The 18,108-nt window shown below is 33.1% G+C and overlaps 3 protein-coding genes across 3 annotated transcripts; 2 read left to right on the top strand and 1 right to left on the bottom strand.

Moving 5' to 3' along the window:
• On the top strand, positions 627–4,228 carry LOC109361492 (ubiquitin-conjugating enzyme E2 2). The gene is made up of 6 exons (XM_019606958.1): positions 627–740; positions 1,598–1,738; positions 1,864–1,889; positions 2,472–2,561; positions 2,643–2,731; positions 3,847–4,228. Exons 2-6 carry the CDS (start codon positions 1,614–1,616, stop codon positions 3,973–3,975), a joined length of 459 nt encoding a protein of 152 aa, XP_019462503.1. The 5' UTR covers positions 627–740; positions 1,598–1,613; the 3' UTR covers positions 3,976–4,228.
• LOC109362417 (protein IQ-DOMAIN 31-like) lies at positions 5,926–12,208 on the top strand. The gene is made up of 8 exons (XM_019608200.1): positions 5,926–6,036; positions 6,131–6,166; positions 7,439–7,536; positions 8,414–8,671; positions 9,149–9,352; positions 9,983–10,057; positions 10,669–11,776; positions 11,935–12,208. Exons 3-8 carry the CDS (start codon positions 7,453–7,455, stop codon positions 11,964–11,966), a joined length of 1,761 nt encoding a protein of 586 aa, XP_019463745.1. The 5' UTR covers positions 5,926–6,036; positions 6,131–6,166; positions 7,439–7,452; the 3' UTR covers positions 11,967–12,208.
• LOC109362032 (transcription factor PRE3-like) lies at positions 14,332–15,528 on the bottom strand. Its single transcript, XM_019607607.1, has 2 exons — positions 15,404–15,528; positions 14,332–14,602 (listed from the first exon to the last, which is right to left on the bottom strand). The coding sequence occupies exons 1-2, from the start codon at positions 15,521–15,523 to the stop codon at positions 14,453–14,455; spliced, it is 270 nt and encodes an 89-aa protein (XP_019463152.1). The 5' UTR covers positions 15,524–15,528; the 3' UTR covers positions 14,332–14,452.

Below are 18,108 nucleotides of genomic sequence, written 5' to 3'. Positions count from 1 at the left end.
ATTATATTTTTAAGGAACTCAAACATCTAGGGATAAAGCCTTCTCTAAGTTTTTCTTTTGTTTAAATTCATTGTTTAATTCTAAATGTAGAAAAATGTCATATGTTAGTTGCAACTTGCGAGATCATAGATACACGTTTATTGAATGATACAAAATTTAAACGGCCTCTTTATGATATGCTCCTATTTACTTTTTCTTCTCAACAATATCATTCAGTTACACTTAATAATACAAATATAATTTAATTATTTTAAAAATGTTAAACTTAGAAAGATTCTAAAGAATAATAATAATTATATATTGTTAATATATAATTATTATATTATTTATTATTTATTTAATTTTTTTTAAAGAATTAAATATAAAATGGTGAATAATACTATAGAAATGTATAAAACTTGTAAAATATCAATATAAGAAGGATTAGTTTACAACTAATTTAAGTTACACTAGTTATGCATAATTTCAACCATTCAGGATTTTATATTACAGTTAAGTTTCACTTCTGGTCCATAAAATTTAAAAAAATTAATGACTAATATTGAATGTAATTAGTATAACTTAACTGACGGTGAATATATACTAATCATATATATTATTTTCCTTCATAAAGGTGGTGTAAAATAAAATGAAATGAAAGAAATGTTAGTCTATGCCGCCACCACCTTTTTCCCTTTGGAATTGAATACCCCAATCTTCTTCATTCTATCCAATCACCCCTTCTCATTTTCCATCTCCAGGTCACTACTCTATTTCTGATTCTCTTTTTTCTTCAATTCAATTGTTTTATTATATACATGCTTTTAATTTTATTGTCTTGTTTCTTCAACGATTTTTCATTTTTGTTTTCTCATGGACAATGATGATGATTACTGTTTATTCCTTTTGTTTTTTTATTCTGTTTTGGATGTGGTTCTACTTTCTCATTAGTGGTCAATTATGTTTCTTTCCGTGCCCTCAATTTTGTTGCCCAATGAATAGTTAGACTTTATGATTTGTTTGCGATTTTTCAAAGGAAATGGAAAGGAAAAGGGAAGGTTTGAGTATGGTCCTACAAAAATATATTTCATGACTCTCATTTATTCCTCAATTAAAAGGGGAAACCCTGGTGCATGAGGCTACCGTCTAGTGTGGTCTGGGGACGTTAGATGTACGCAGTCACAAGCCAAGAGACAGTTTCCGAGATTTAAACCATGACATCTAGATCACAAGGCAAATAATCTTAGGATCAGTTTGTGAGTTAAGTTTTGGAGGGGAAGGAAGAGAAAGAGAATGCTTCAGAGCCATGCCATGTCACCAGTGTATTTCATGGCTCTCAAACATCCTATTTCCCTTCCTTCCCCTCCAAAACTCATCTCGCAAACAGACCCTTATCGTCCCTTCGTTGTGTTTCAAAAACCAACTCACAAATAGACCCTTGCATTTCCGAATGCACTTTACCATATGTGATGTTGATAAAAACATGAATTATCGTTCTATACAAGTGGAATTGGAGTTGCACTTTCATGTTAAGCCATAACTAGATATTGGTTTGTTTGGTGTGTCTTTATACATCAAGTATTTACCATTTCATATTCTTGAATGTTGTTTTAACTAGGTGCTAGCAACTAGTGATGTCGACTCCTGCTAGGAAAAGGCTCATGAGGGATTTTAAGAGGTTGCAACAAGACCCACCAGCCGGAATCAGTGGTGCCCCTCAGGATAACAATATAATGCTGTGGAATGCTGTCATATTTGGGTGAGTTTATTTGAAATTGGATCAAGATCCATATTTGTGTTAACTTTTATAATATTGTCAGGTCGTTTTATTTTCCATTTCGTTTAAGTATTGGATGGATAAGTAATTTCTGCTTTGCATTGCAGTCCGGATGATACTCCATGGGATGGAGGTGAGTTGGTCCTTTTACCACGGCTCCTATCTGAAAACGTTTTTTTGATGCATGTGTCAACTAGTTTATTTTGCCACTTTGTGCCTTGCATACAATTTCAATGATTTGGTTAGATTACATGAACTTGCTTTATGAATGATGATAGAATAATGTTCTAAAGATTGTCATAGCCCATAGATTTATATATATTCATTAAAAGATTTTCTGAAGCTCATAGCCCTGGCATGTAGATACTGCTTTGTGATTTTATGGCATTTTATGGTCTTCTTTCTGTCTTTCATTTCCAGTTTCCTACTCTTAGTTCTAACTCTTGCCTATTTATATTGTCCTTTTTTTTATACTTACATGATGTGTCTGTTAGAGATTGAATTCACAACCTCTTGATTCAATTATTAGTTTAATTCTCTTTCCTCACGTAGCCATGTTGTGCTTTAGTTCCCAAATTTAAATGAAAATTGGGTTTTCATGGTCTGTTACTCTTGATGTTTATAGTTGGATTTCATGTTTTCTGTCTCTTGATACAATCACATGATATTGCACATATTTATTAAACTACTTGTCTACGTCTTTTGAGTTATTCAGGAACGTTTAAGTTAACCCTCCAATTTTCTGAGGATTATCCAAACAAGCCACCAACTGTACGATTTGTATCTCGAATGTTTCACCCAAATAGTAAGTTTCAGGTGGAAAATATCAACTTTCCTATTCAAAACTTAGTTAAGTAGCTACTAATGCTATTTTTTACTCTATCAGTTTATGCTGATGGAAGTATTTGTTTGGATATATTACAAAATCAGTGGAGTCCTATATATGATGTGGCTGCTATACTCACTTCTATCCAGGTATTGTATACTGAAGTATCGTCTACACTATTTAGATTTCCTAGTCTCTTCATGTTTTGTATATTTTGCAAAAAGAAGCGAGCTAGCACACATGTTGTATATCATTAACCCTACATCTTGAAGTTTTGTTTTGTTTTACAAAAGCTTATCTCCTTTTGATACCATTAGATTTACTTGTGGATCTGTGAAAACTGCTTTGCACAAATCCATGCTAAATCCAGCGGCTTTACACATTTTTATGCCTTTTGTCTATTATATAATTATCTAGTTTAAGGTTTTACCCTTCATTGTAACTTGTCCCCTTTGTTTGATGACTCACTTCTTGACTTGTAAGGTTACTTTCCCTGATTTGTCTTTGTTTTCCGATGACGTATGGACTATGGAGTACTCAATCATGAACTCCAGTTCTTATGAGATTGTTATGGTCTTGTTTTCTTTGCAAAGCTCAAGGGACTTTGTTTTACTAACACCCGGTCTTTAATGATCCTAATCTTGTCTCCCAGTCCTGTCAATCGGGGTGAAAGTGTCTGATCTCATTGACTATCAGATGACTGCAGTGTAATTCTAGAATTTTAAGCCTTAAAATTCCTTAAGCCCTTTTGTCTAACAGACTTGTCTTCTTAGCTTCCTTATGGTATGAAGTGCTTCCATGAGAATTTAGTGCTACTAGGCTACAATGCCATTGTTGGCACTATCGGTTGTTTTACTTGTCTATTGTTGTTATTTGGATCTAGCATATTACCTATCCTTAATATGATAGGCACTGTGCTTTAATGTTGCCCTGGTGATAGTATGCCCTTGTTGCATTTGTGCTGGGCACCATTTGCTATGGATGTGATAACATTGGACGTTGTTTTTTCCGCTCTGATACGACCCCATATCTCAGTTACTACGGTGGCTGACAAATGAAGCACCTTTTGGGTGTATGACTGAAGGGCTATCCTCTTAATTCTACTCTTTGGCATCCCCAGTTTGTATTTGGAAGTTTTCAGGGAGTAGGGACTTGTGTTTTCCACATATCAAAATAGAGTACTCTTATTAATGGCAAAATCTTTTAATTGATTTATCCCAGCTTATAATTATTTTCTGAAAGGTTATTGTTCATTTTTCTCCAGTCTTTGCTTTGTGATCCCAACCCAAATTCTCCTGCAAACTCAGAAGCAGCTCGAATGTTTAGTGAGAACAAGCGCGAGTACAATCGAAGGGTGAGGGAGATTGTGGAGCAGAGTTGGACAGCCGACTAAGGCATGGATAGGTTGCATTGCTGCCTAAAAGAACACCATTCTGCAAACTTCAAAAATTATCAAATTCGATGTCGTATTCTTTGCTGTTTTAAATATTAGTATCAACCTCATTGTAGTTTTGCATGGTGCCTGTCAATTCATGTAATATATAATTCTATGTCAATTCTGTTGTCAAAACTCAACATGGTAGTTCTAGTTTTCTGAATTGGTTATGATCTAAAGAATTTATTGACAGTAGCTTCAATTTCGTTTACCTTTTATAGTTTCTTTGGTCTTCTGCACTTAAGATGCTGGTTTCAACCATCCATTATGATGGTGAACTTGAAGTTTCTGCTCATAATAGCAGTGAGTATAAATCCTCTCATCTCATTTTTTCCCTTCAAAATGCATGAATTTTTTTTTTATTCCAAAAACAATAGTGTTATTGGAACAATTAAACAAGTCAATCTATTTATATCTCATAGCAGTAAGTTCGATTTTGTACATAAAAAATTCTTCTAACTTACAAGTTCTACGTACCAAACAAATTTACATAACCTATCTAAATAAATGGGCGTTATTTATTCGATTATTATCTGAATTTGAACTTGATCTGTTAATGATTATGACGGAACTGGGTCAACTTAGTATATGAATATATAACCTATCTAAATAATTGAATTGTTAATTAAAAATAAGGATATATTTTATTATATGTATTTCAGATCAAATATTATCAATATAAATATATTATCCATAAAAAGCTGTTTGATTAATACATATATCTTTTTCAATTCTTTGACGACCATGTACTTTGTAGTGACTAACGACTGTGTCCTACTTGATATGTGACTTTGTTAGTCATTTCTATTTTTTGTTTATAGTCAAAATAGTATGTTGGTTGAAATGATTATTTAAAGTATATTCCTTTGAGCATGTAATGTTGTTGGAGTTTGCAATTAATCCTTGTTGTAAACTTATAATGATACCATTTCACTCCTTTGATTTTAAAACAAAAATATTAATTTAGATGAGTTTATAAAGATAATGTTGATTTTGTGTATGATTAATATGGTTGCTTGCATTTTGATCTACATTTTATGAATTGAAATGTTGGACAATATTTTTACTTACGAAGGTAAGATAGTGTATATTATTCCCAAATAAATCCACTGAGTTCAATAATGAAAATTGTTATCAATGATATTTGAGTTTAATATCAATCATATTATTGATACACATTTTTTTTATTATTCACACATAATATACCATGAATGCATATATGCTAAAATATTTAGCGACTAATGAAAGTCATTGTTTGGAATAGATTTCATTATTACGATGAGTAGTTGTGAGCCTAACCCACGTGCTCTTGTTTATGTATATAGTTAATGCGGTGTGGTCATGAAGGAGAGTAACAATGGCAATGTGGTCCAAAAGCGTTTTATTACCTATTCACCCCTCTCTCTCTCTCACGCTTCAACCTCTGCGCGTGTTATACATAAGACACAAGGGCATAAGAGTCATTATAAATGTTTGGGAATAAAGATTGAAGATGGTAGAAGAAGGCTTGGTTTTGAAGTGACTTCAGTTGAACTCTCTCTCTGAAACAAACAACCACACCTGCCACCTCACTCTCTTTCGTGTCACTTCATCCACTCAACTTCCCACACCCATTCTTTCATCCAGAAAAACTTGTATCAAGACATATATAACACGTCATATTGTTTAGAGACAAATATATTTATACTTGTTGGTACTGTTATTATTTATGATTAAATTTTTAATGTGTCAGTAAGTTTTAATTGGTTGTCTCCACCTACATACGTCTCGTCACGGAAGTTTTACCTCTTTCATCAAACCATTCACTAACATCAACGGTTCAAAACGTATCAACTCACCCAATCCAATGGTGGGAACGAGCCTCGTGATTTCCCCACAACTTATCCAACCTCTTTTTCAGATATTCTTATTTTGAAAAAAATGTTGAGTGTTCCAGCTAGCAAAGTTTACAGAGTGAACAACACAAAGTAACAAAATAAATGCGCCTTTAGATCTCTCTCTCTCTATTTATCTTCCATGGTACATTCTTCACTCTTCTTCTCCACTCCATTTTAATATATTTTTATATTATTTTGATTTTGTAGTCTCATAGTTTTGGTTTTGTGCTTGACAGGAATAGTAAGTAGATTTGAGGTTCTACATTGCTCAGGTAACTTTTAAGATCTACCTTTATATAACCAATGAAGAACTGTTCTGTGTTCCAGATCTTGTGTTTTACTTTGCCTTCTACGGATTCTTCTTATTTTCCTGCTTCATTTTGATTTTGATTTTTGAACTACCTCTACTTATTTGTTTGTTACATTACATCATGTCATGTTACTTGATTTCCTCGTATGGATTTTTTATTTTCTTCTTCATTAATTACTGCTAAATTATAGTTATTTAGATTTGTGGCAAAAAAAACAGCATGTTTCTCAAGGAGATCCAGAGATCAAACGTAATTCCCTTGTATGTGTTTTTTTTTGCTTCTATGAATTGATTTTCGTACGGTATTATTGTCGGTGATTGTATTTTTTTGTTGTTGGAGGTTACAAATAAGTCAAATGAGTGACGGCACAACCAACATGATAGAATTTACTGTTGTTAGTTGATTGGTCATTATTTCTCTTCCCGTAGTTTCAACTTTCAATTCTCTTCAATATCATTACCCTTTGTTTATTTTTTACCCAAGTTTTTAGTAGGATAATCATTATTTTCCTCTGATTGTTGCATATCCGTTTAGCTTTTAGCAGAAATATGACAGCCATTAAGGAAAACTATTTATCTCTCACTGTAACAATATCCTTATAGAAAATAAAAAGGCGATGTTTCATTTCATCCAGCAAATTTTACTTGGGGGTGAAAAAGTTAGTGTTATCATATTAAATTAAAGTCAATCAAATTAAATGAGATGCCATTACAAGATACAACTTGTTAAATGGACACAGCTAAAAATTATATTCTCCTATAGGATAATTTATTTCTTGTGTTTTATATTATCTTTGTTATCTTTGAGAACATATACTTGAATCTTTCTCCAAAAAAGATAACTTTTTTAGTTTCTTGAATTCCTTAAATCGTGTCTTTGTCTTATAATCATAGCATTTTGCTTTTACAAATACTTTAGCTAACTGTGCATGGAGAGCATGCTAGTCTCAGAAATTTATTTTGGTGGTATGTTTCAATATTTTCTTCCAACAGTCCATGTATATTGACTACCTGAAGAATCGAGTAACAGGGCACTGCTTATTTTCAGCTACACTGACCAAAGTAATTCATTTTGGTGACCTTGTTAAGCAGGCATCTAGCATGATTTTAGGATTTATTCTTGTTTTCTGGTTTGCATTGTTTAATTACTTGCTTATTTAAAATTATGAATTATGAAACAATAAGCATGGGATCACTGTATAGATTAGTTTCATTTCCGCTCTCCCTGTTACAGGATCTGGTCTCACAATGGGGAAGTCACCAGGAAAATGGATCAAAAATGTACTGTTTGGAAAAAAGTCATCCAAATCAAATGTTACAAAAGGAAGAGAGGTAACACTATTAAAACATCATGTCTCTATTCAATGATAGACTATATTCATATTACATGAGCGTGTTCACAAATATTATTTCATATTTCATGTGGGACTATATGTTGTGAGGTAAAATGTCAACAAGAGAGCAAACTCAATGTAACAAGATATGAGAATATTGTGTTGGATGAGTGAACACACTAGATAAGATAGGACTGACAATGAATGCATTAGGGACAATGTTGGGGTAGTTCCTGTTGTATAAGATAGGATTAGCAATGAATGCCTTATAGGGGGTTTAGGCACGTGTGGAGATTGGTGGAAATCTCAGTAAGGAGAGTAGAACAAATGGAGGTTAGTTCAATGTCTAGAGGCAGATAGATGCCAAGAAAATCATGGTCGAAACGATTAGAAAAGATTTAGAGATCAATATTTTGTCAATTAACGCGATTTATGATATAGCATTATGATGTTGTTCGCTCTTTGTAGCCGGCTCAAGCTAGTGGGACTAAGGCTTGATTGTTGTTGTTGTGCATCTTCATTGACATGACATTAATGATCAACTCCAGATTTACCCGTCTAATTTTTAACCTAAATAGCATTACCAGAACTGTCAATTAAATTCTATCATTGATAGGGAGAATGAAGCTAGGGAAAATAGAAACATGTATTCTGTTCCCCAACAAAGGACACATTCTCCAGTAAACTTGTGTTTGATGCTTTGTGTTTTGGGTGCTGAATTTGTTGAGCTGCATTTTCAACCAACTACCTATGTTTGTGCTGAGGAATTGTTGCTAGAAACTATTACTGTTAAACTTACTTTGTCATGAAAAATGAAGCATGAACTTCCCTTTTGTAGTGAAACTTGTGACTTATTTTACTATAATATCATGTAGAAACTTGTTAACCAAAAAGAAGGAGAGGTTCCTTCCACGTTGTCAGAAACTGGTTTGGCTTTAGATCCGACCCCAAATATTAATGCCAGAAATGAGGAAGACCCACAACTACAGGATAAAGAAGCAGAAAATGTTTTACCTGGAAGTCAAGAAATAGACACAGTAGAATCTGTTCAACAAGATGCTCCACTTGATCCAGAGAAAATAAGGCTGGGGGAAGCAGCAACAAAGGCACAGGCTGCATTCAGGGGTTACTTGGTAAGTAACGTACTGTTCTATATATATTTAACTGATTAAATTGTAAGCGTCTTAAGTCTGAAAAAAGTTAAGAATTTTGAAGTGTAAGATGAAGAAGATACTTTGATGTAAAGTGAAAAAAGGATAATGAATATCCTGTTAGATTTGAAGTTTAAATATTGATAGCATCTGACATGAAGGCTTTGGTGGATCAAGAAACAAACAAGTTTATAAGATTTAATGTTAATAGATCACTATCTTGAAGTTCAGTGCAATGTTCAGTTTGATTTACAGTTCCGGGACTAATATAATTAGTCTCTCTTCCTGTCTTCTCTCCTTATTGATGGAAATGAACTCTACCTGGTTCCTACTGCCATGAAACTGTTGGCAGAAAACCTTGTTTCCTCAACAATTTTATTGCAGTTTTGGCTGTATTAGTTCTTGTAAATTATAATATTTGATAATATGCCAGAACTAATGGAAGCATCTTTCATGAAGGCTCGACGGGCATTTAGGGCCCTAAAAGGCATAATAAGGTTGCAAGCACTTATTCGTGGGCACCTGGTAAGGAGACAAGCTGTCACCACATTATGCTCTATGTATGGGATTGTCAAGTTACAAGCACTTGTTCGTGGAAGAAGAGTAAGACTGTCTGAAGTTGGATTTGAAATCCATGAGAAGTGCAATCTATTGAAACCTCTGGTAATGTTTTCAAGAACAACTTTTTATGTAATTTATCATTAAATTGTCATATTATTATATTATTATACTATTCATGTTGTTTTTATCATGGCCAAATTAGATCTAAATGGGTTAATTAATCTAAGAAATGAATGGGCTTATGTTGAAGCAACACATTCAAATGACGTCTTGCTGGGAAAGTAAATGGGCTTATGTTGAACTATTTACTACTAGAAGAATTTAGGTGGTCTGATCTTGTCATCCAGTACTTCTTCATTTTAATCATAAGAAATTGGTGCATCATATAAGATGTTAGGATTTGTCTTCCAACTTTTTCTGGACCACTTTTTGTATAAAATCAAGATGAAATATTAGTATGAGCAGAGTAGCAGACTATCTCTATTTATCAAATATGAAACAATTTGTGAAATTTTTAATAAGTATCTTTCAGTTGTTGGGTGGTGAACCAGTTAGGTATTCTTAGATAGTCGATGGCTTCAGGTTTATGAGTGTATGACAAGTCAGTGAGGAGAGAGGAAGGGGAAGATTGCATCTACAATATTTTTTTACTGATGCCGACCCACCTAGTGGGATACAGTTTTGGTTGTTGCTACTGATGATGATTTGCCTTCTAAATTTGTTGTGGCTTAGGATGGCAAACATGTAATGCCAAATGATACATCTACAAAAATTATGAAGCTGTCAGCAAATGCTTTCATCCATAAGGTATTTTACATTACCCCTTTGAATTATTATGTAGGTATTTACTCGTGGGAAGTTTTTTCGAAGAATGAACAGTAACATAAATTTGAATATTAGAAGATAGAAATTGAATCCCCACGAGAGAACAGCAGTGTCTTTCAAGCAGTTAGTGAGACCAGCCTTCTAACGGAGTGAGACAGTACTGACCTACTAAATTTTCTCAACGGGGAATTAAGTTCCAAGATTGCAATTATTTTTTGCTATACGAACATGATTAGTTTCATCAGATAATAGTATCTTTTATTTATTCAATACTAAACCAGAAAAATTATTCCATAATAACTATACTTCTTTTGTAAGTCCTGAATTAGACAACTTCAACTGATGAGCATGTTTAGTTTTTATGTGGCACCTCAGGGCTAGGCAATTTCTTTCTTAATTACTTCAGTAATCTATCCATTGTTGACACGGATATATGAATATAACCTACCATATTTTAGTTTGGTTAAATCTGCAATTGAATTGGTTTCTTTCACTTATACTGTTGTACCAAATTTCTGGAGCACACACTTTTATGAGAATGCCTTAACTGTCACTTAAATTGTTCATGTAAAAACATTGTTCTGTTGTTTCAGCTTCTTGCTTCATCTATTATAATAATGCCCCTGCATTTGCAATATGTTCCTGGTGATCCAAATTCAGTCCTGAGTTGGTTGGAGCGCTGGTCAACATCTCACTTTTGGAAACCAGTTACACAACCCAAGAAAATTCGAGACATTAAGTCTCAGAGAAAGCAAGATAATATTTCAATTGGAGAAGCTCAAGTGAGCAAGTCGAAACGTACGAACCGGAAGTTTCCTACTTCAAATTTTGAGTCGGTTCCAGTGCAACCAAATCCTGAATTTGAGAAACCAAAACGGAACTTTCGGAAAATTTCAAGCCAATCCTCAGATCCTCTGCAGGAAAATCCACAAATTGAGCTTGAAAAGATTAAGCGAAACTTGAGAAAGGTTCACAGCCCAGTTGTTGAGAATAATGTCCCGCCAGAAGTCGAGTCTGAGACCTCAAAGCAGCATTTAGAAAAGGCAATGGCTAACTCCGTTCATGTCGGTGTTTCAGAACAAGAAGGGATTATAAGTTCCAATGAGAAGATCAAGAAAGAAGCAGCATTAACCATTTCCAGTGTTCCTGATGTAGAAGTCCCTCCTACACTTTCGGTGAGTAAGGAGGTATCTGACACTCCTAGCAGTTATCAAGTAGCTGTTGAATCAAATCCCTTGACAGAGATTACAAGTAAAGATGAAAATATTTTTGATAATGAAGTAAAGAATGAGCCAAATGATGCACCAGAGACTGTTTATAAAGATATAAGTTCTCACTTAACAAATGGAGATTTGAGTCACAAGGAAGATCCAACTGGCAGTGAAAACCTGAAACCAACCCGAAAAGCCTCACTTGTAGTAAAGCAGGAACGTGCAGAAAATGGTTCACAGAATAGTCCAAAATTACCGAGTTATATGGCAGCAACTGAATCTGCAAAGGCAAAGTTAAGGGCACAAGGATCTCCAAGACTTGGACAAGAGGGAAGCGAAAGAAACAACCCTGCACGGCGACAATCTCTGCCATCTTCAACTAACAGCAAAATTAGCTCTCATTCACCTAGGACACAAAGGCCAGTTGAAGTTGGTGGCAAAGGGGTGCATAAAAGTGATAAAACTGTATCATCTTCTAGAGAAGGGAATGGTATGATATGGTTCTTCCAAAGCAGTACAGTTTTTTTATTTCCAGTAACACAACTTGGTAGAAGTAACTTATAAAATTGAATCAGTTATTTTCTGATTTTTTATATAAAATTGGAAATCGTGATTAATTATCATTAACATGATCTATTCATCTTGCAGGTAAGGTAGTTCAAGCAGAATGGAAGAGGTGATTTGAGGAAGACTGGTTTTCAGGAATTTAACATGAGGATGTTGAAACTTGAGTGAGGCTTTTATGATATATGTACCTTTGATGAAAGTTGCTGGATTTATAGGACTATAATAGGTTTGTTTAATCATGTTTTCCTTAATTTGCTGCATATTTGGGCGTTTGAGGGTGATTTGTACATTATAGTTTTAGTTTTTGCATGATTCAACAACTATACCTTAATTAAGTTGTTTGTTTTGGAAGTGATTATTGGTTTGTCCATATTGTTTGTTTTTTCTTTCTTCCCAAGTGTGTATGGTCAGCTGTTGGTAAAACAACAAACGAACAAATATTCCACGAACCAAAAAGCATCAAAATACGAGTTAAGAAAAAAGTGACACCTGTAGCAATATATATACATATTCAGGAGCAGTATCGCCTTGAGTATCTGCTGTCTCATAAGTTGTGTCATTGTATGTATCATTAGCCTATGATTAGTTGAAAAAATATTTTGAAGTTAAAAAATTAATAATTAATTATTTTTCTGATCAATTATAATCGATGGTACATGCAGTGGTATAATTTGTGGGACCGTGTACTCACCCAGTGCTTGAGTGGAAACATGAGTATTCTCACCAGTGCCTTAAATTCCTGCATTGGTACAAAAATATGTTAAAATTACAACTATTAGGATAATGATGTTAAAATGAATTTTCAAACACAAGTTAAAGCAGATTGTTCTGTTAAACTTTGAGTTAATTTTTTTACAAAAAAGAATAAAGGAAATGGATACAATATAATGATAGGTAGAATACAAAAAAGTTAGTGTTGACCTATAATTTCATCACCTCTACATTCTCAACCCATACATAATTTGCATGCATTTTTCACCAAAATTCCCACAATAACATGGCAATGTTAATGCATAACCAAACGTACCGAATCTAATAAAATATTAGAAGCCTTGAAATCATTGTAGATAACTTGTTGCTTAGAGTCATTTGGGAAGGTGAGACCTTGAGCAGCATCAATACCAACTTTGGTTCTTGTTGCCCAATGAAGTGGTTTAGCACCCCCTGCAATCAACAGTTTCAAGGGTTATACCAGCAATCTATCCCTTATGACATTGAATGTAAAGGCTTTTAAAAGTGAGGATGAATGTATTTCTCCTTCAGATCTTGGAGTAGGGAGAATCTCAGGTTTATCTCCACTGTGTATCCATGCACTGATGTACCTGAATGAGATAACAATTGGGAGCTTCTATGAGGAACTTCTGTAGAATCTGCTAAATAACTTTAACTTTAATAGCAGATTACAACTATTACATGCAAAGAAACAGACAAAATAACCTTTCATTTGCAAAAAAAGTAACCAAATGAGATGCATAACAATTAAGACAAAAAAGAGACCTTAAAGTCTGCAGATGAGGACAGAGATAGTTTTGTAAGTATCTAATCCAAACAAACAGGGAAGTGGAGAATGCAGCAGCTCTTCTACCATATAAGAATCACCAGATAGAGAAAGAGAGAAAAAACACAGAAAACACACTTGCATGAGTAACAACTAACAAGTGTAATTAGAATGCTTCCAATAATGATATGCATGTTTTGTAAACTAAGTTTGTGCTAGAGTTACTAAAACATGGCCACATGGGGCATAGCTAGACATATGATAGATTCTTAATTAGAAGGCCATCATTGTTTCTCACTTCAATGTTATAACTAATGTGTCACATGAGCAAGATAAACCTTTGAGTATTGCAGAAACACCTTATGCCTGTACCTTATCAAATTTTACTCCTCATCTTTCAACATTTCCGTTTCCGCAACATGGAAAGCATAAAATGACGAATTTCTTACAAATATTGACGAAGACAATATTTCACAATTGAACAGGAAATGACTCAAACTTTAACTTTCATTCAACCTGATGAATTTCAGGACCTTAAATAACAAATAGTGGTACTTTAAAGAAATCTATATTTTTATTTAACATATTTAATTATTAACTATTGTAATGGTGCTTGCTTTATCTTGTTATTTTCTATGTTTTCCCTTTTCTTGGTTGATGGCGTTTCCTATCCAAAAGATTGTACTCAAGTCTTCTTTATCTAGAATTAACTAACAATAATTTTCAAGTATATTGTAAACTGTCTTGATATATTATACGAGAGTACAAGGGTACTCCAAAGTCCAAACCCACAAAAATGCAAAGGTAACATTATCTTGTTGATCTTGGATAACATGTATTACTGTATTTTACGTGCTGAAAATTGCAGAAGAATAGAAAAATGCGAAGCCGGAAGTTATTTTATTTAATATATATCTAAGGAAACTGAGCTCATTTTTGGTACCAAAAGAAAATGAAGAAACTAATTCAGCATATCTAGATGACAAAACCTAGCTAGAACACAAATGGATTTATAACTTAAAATGATACAAGCATATGTAAATGACAAAAACCTAGTACACCAAGAAGGAAGAAAAACGAGTAATGGATCTATTATTATTATTATTGCAGAAGTAGATTTCTAATGATTGCAGCTTGAGCAGTATCAGTTGTTGCCAACAACTCAGACAAACGCTCACTTAGATCGTCCACCTCTCTGTGTAAGCTTCTAATATAGTTGCATGTCTCTTGCAATATCTTCGCAGATGATACCTGAAATCAAACGCATTTAAATTCACTTTATCTCTTCACTTTTTATTTTAATATTAAAATCAGGAGTTTCAGCTTCTAGCAAACAATTTTTCTTATCATCTCAGTGCTTATAACTTTATTTCCTCAAATTTATTTGCTCAAGTTTGATGGTGCTTTCATTGCATTAACTAAAGGTTAATAATTATGACCTGCATTTATCAAAATGACCCATGTTACATGTATATAGCAAGCTTTGCAAGTTGCACCACTCTGTAATGAAAACAACCATGAACCTATTCAACTGAGAACCATTCAAAATTAGTTATTGGTCATTTGGTCATATGAAAGTCATGTGTATGTATCTTTTAATTTTAACCGTTCATTCAAGATCCACTAGTATATATTAAATGTTCTCATTTCTCACAATAGCGTATTGTTTTCACATGAGTAGCTTCCTATATATGTCTAATGATCAATCATGGATAATTATGATTAAAAGTAAGTTAGTTATTAGTCACATTATAATCATATGTATATATCTTTTAATATTAATCATTCGAATACGACCCTATAATCTATATTAGTTGTTCTCATTCATCATAATAACATAATGTTTTCACGTGAGTCTCTCCCTATATATATATATACAGGCTAAGGGAGTGGATCTTGACTAATGGTATGTCTTCTCGTTTATGTAGTTGTAAATTAAAAAGTGTAATTATAAAACCTGATAGAGGAGAAGTGAAAAGGGTAGTGATATATATAACTCAGAAACAAGGTAGTGAGGGAGTATAAAAAGGAATGAATTGAATAATTACATACCTTATCAGAGCGCCTTTGGCTATTGCGAATCTCAGGAAGAAGCTGTTGTAACTTTGAGACAAGGTCATTGATCTGATCCTCGCTGATATTACTTGAAGATCTTGACCTTCTGCTAGACATTATTATCTATCAACTAATTTGTATCTATCTATCTATCTATTGCTGCTTTCTACACAGGTTTTGATACTTCTGCTATGTAGCTATAGCTTATTACTATAGTATATATAGGGATTTGTTAATGATCACATAAAATATTAGACATGCAAAATGATATATGTCTTGGGAAAAGTAAAATATTTATAGAGACAAAGCATGGATAAATTATTATATGGTTTTAGCATAATGTTTTCAATCAAATATTCATTGTGGATCATATTGTATTAATGATTTAAAATTAAATGATTTTAGATCATTAATATTGATCGAAAAATGAAAATTAAGGATTAACTAATAAAACAAATGGTAGATGAAAAAGAGGGAGGGAGTAGAGTGCATAAGAAGAGTGGATGGGATCTGCTATTCCCAAACTTGTTCTCATTCATGTCCTGCCCAATTATATTGGAGCAAATATTGATAAAGTCGTGAATATTTAATTTTTTTAATTGACATGACATAATATGATTTGTTTGGAACAGATTTTGGAACATGTTTTGGGACAGCAAATTCTTGTCGGAAGAGTAGGTAGTAGGTAGTGAAGCATAGGATGGGGTGAGGGGTAAGAAGAGAGATATAGTTGCATTTAAATAGGGTTAACAATCAGCTTTCTAAAGATACGCCCTACCCAAGATGAGGTTTGATATGCTTTCAGTAACTGAGTGTGTCAATGCGGTGAATTAAGTTAAATATATATTGATAAAGAGAGAGAGACATAGATTGAGTTTTTTGTTTGTTTCTACACGCAATACCATCATCTAATTCTAAATATTCTCTATGCCGATTTAAAGATAGTCTCCTAGCTTCAAATATTGTAAGATACCTTTCATGTGTAAAGATGAGCTTTATCTATTTTCTAGTAAAATTTACCATATTAAGAAAAAATATAATAGTAAGCTATTAGTAACAATGACAAATACTCTAGTGTTGTAAGATCCTGCTGGATCGATGGAATGACCAAAAAATTAAGAGTTTGATTCTGGAATGTCTTAGTTGTTAAAAGAGACAATCACACACCTCAAAAAAGATTAATTCTCTGTGTGTTTATTGTAGAACCTAAAAGATAGAAGAAATAATATTGGTAATAATGGTGGTGATAAGAAAAAAAATAGAGGAATAGGAGATGAAGATGGGGAACATGAGCATTGATTAACGTGACAGAGGGGATCTTTATTTGACCGGTCAAACAATACAATTACAGTTTCCATGATCTAGGTCCTTCGGAACAAGTTCACAGTGTGCCTAGTGGCATCTCACTCACTTGCCTAGGAGTTACACCATGCAGATGATTTAACAAGTTTTGTATTCTTATTTTATAGTATGAACTTAGGGTAGCTTATAAACATACAATGCTCCAAGAAAAATTTGGATCAGATATCACATCTTACCTTAATGCAAACGTTTCACCGCAAAAGCTATCTTTACACTAAGTTTTTCTTTGTTTCTTTGATAATATTGTAGTTAAAAGCTTAACTAGTTTGATGCATGTGATACAAATAAGTATAAGCCCATTTACCATTTTGATCTTGGAGGTGAGAGATCAAATTACAAATATGATTAAAAGACAAAACCCTATACAAAATAATAATCATTAGCTGTACATGCAGAGCACAATTAATTTTAAAAGACAACAATTCATAAAAGAATCTAATCTCTCAGAACTCACGATCCACTTTTATAAACATTTTCAAGTTAGGAAACCATACTTTTTTATACAGAAATTATTAGTATAATGGATGAATACTTACACAAAATAGCTATAAAATCGAGTTCAACTCACCTCAAATACCGAAAATATAATGAAAGATAAAGATATTTTTTAAATTTTAATTTTTTTATCCAAAAACATAACATCTGTTACAACTTTTTGTCCATGCCAATTTCTATTCATTACCTACTCTTGAAAATGATAGTGTATAAGAGTGAGGGGGACTGAAAAAAGAGGAGTCAGATTCTAAAAGTGTTGTACAAAATAAAACAAAAAGAATGATAAAAGGATAACTATATCCTTTTGTTTACATTTGCAATGATATTTTATCCTAAAACTAAGTATAAAAAGATTACTTCTCTATCCCGTAATGGTAGATGACGCTCGAAAAAGAGAGCGCAGTGAGACTGGTCAGCGTGCATCTCGGGGGCACATGACCTTAGATCCAAGTAACAGCGATGAGTATGCTAATGATCACGAGGTTTGCTTATTTCTTTATTTGTCTCTCTTTTTCAGATGAATCAAAGGAGCCAGAAATACTAATATATCTGTGCATATGCTCTCTGAATCATTTACATATTTTATTGTATATATAATCAACCCAATAACTACTTAGTTCGTTTTACCATTCAGTTTTAGTTTTTTAATTAATGCTCTCCAACTTTGCCCATAAGTAACATCAACTCATTCTAATTATGAACACTTCTTAATACATTCTACCTAATCAGGAGCCAAAGTTATGGGCACTCTTTTAATTCAATAATAGCATTTGAGTTAGCATTTTACTGTACTGTGTGATTTAGAAATGGATATATATAAATATATATATATATATATAAATATA

The sequence above is a fragment of the Lupinus angustifolius genome, chromosome LG12 (assembly GCF_001865875.1).
Source record: "Lupinus angustifolius cultivar Tanjil chromosome LG12, LupAngTanjil_v1.0, whole genome shotgun sequence".
NCBI classification, from domain to species: domain Eukaryota; kingdom Viridiplantae; phylum Streptophyta; class Magnoliopsida; order Fabales; family Fabaceae; genus Lupinus; species Lupinus angustifolius.
This window is presented reverse-complemented; position numbering and strand designations above follow the sequence as displayed.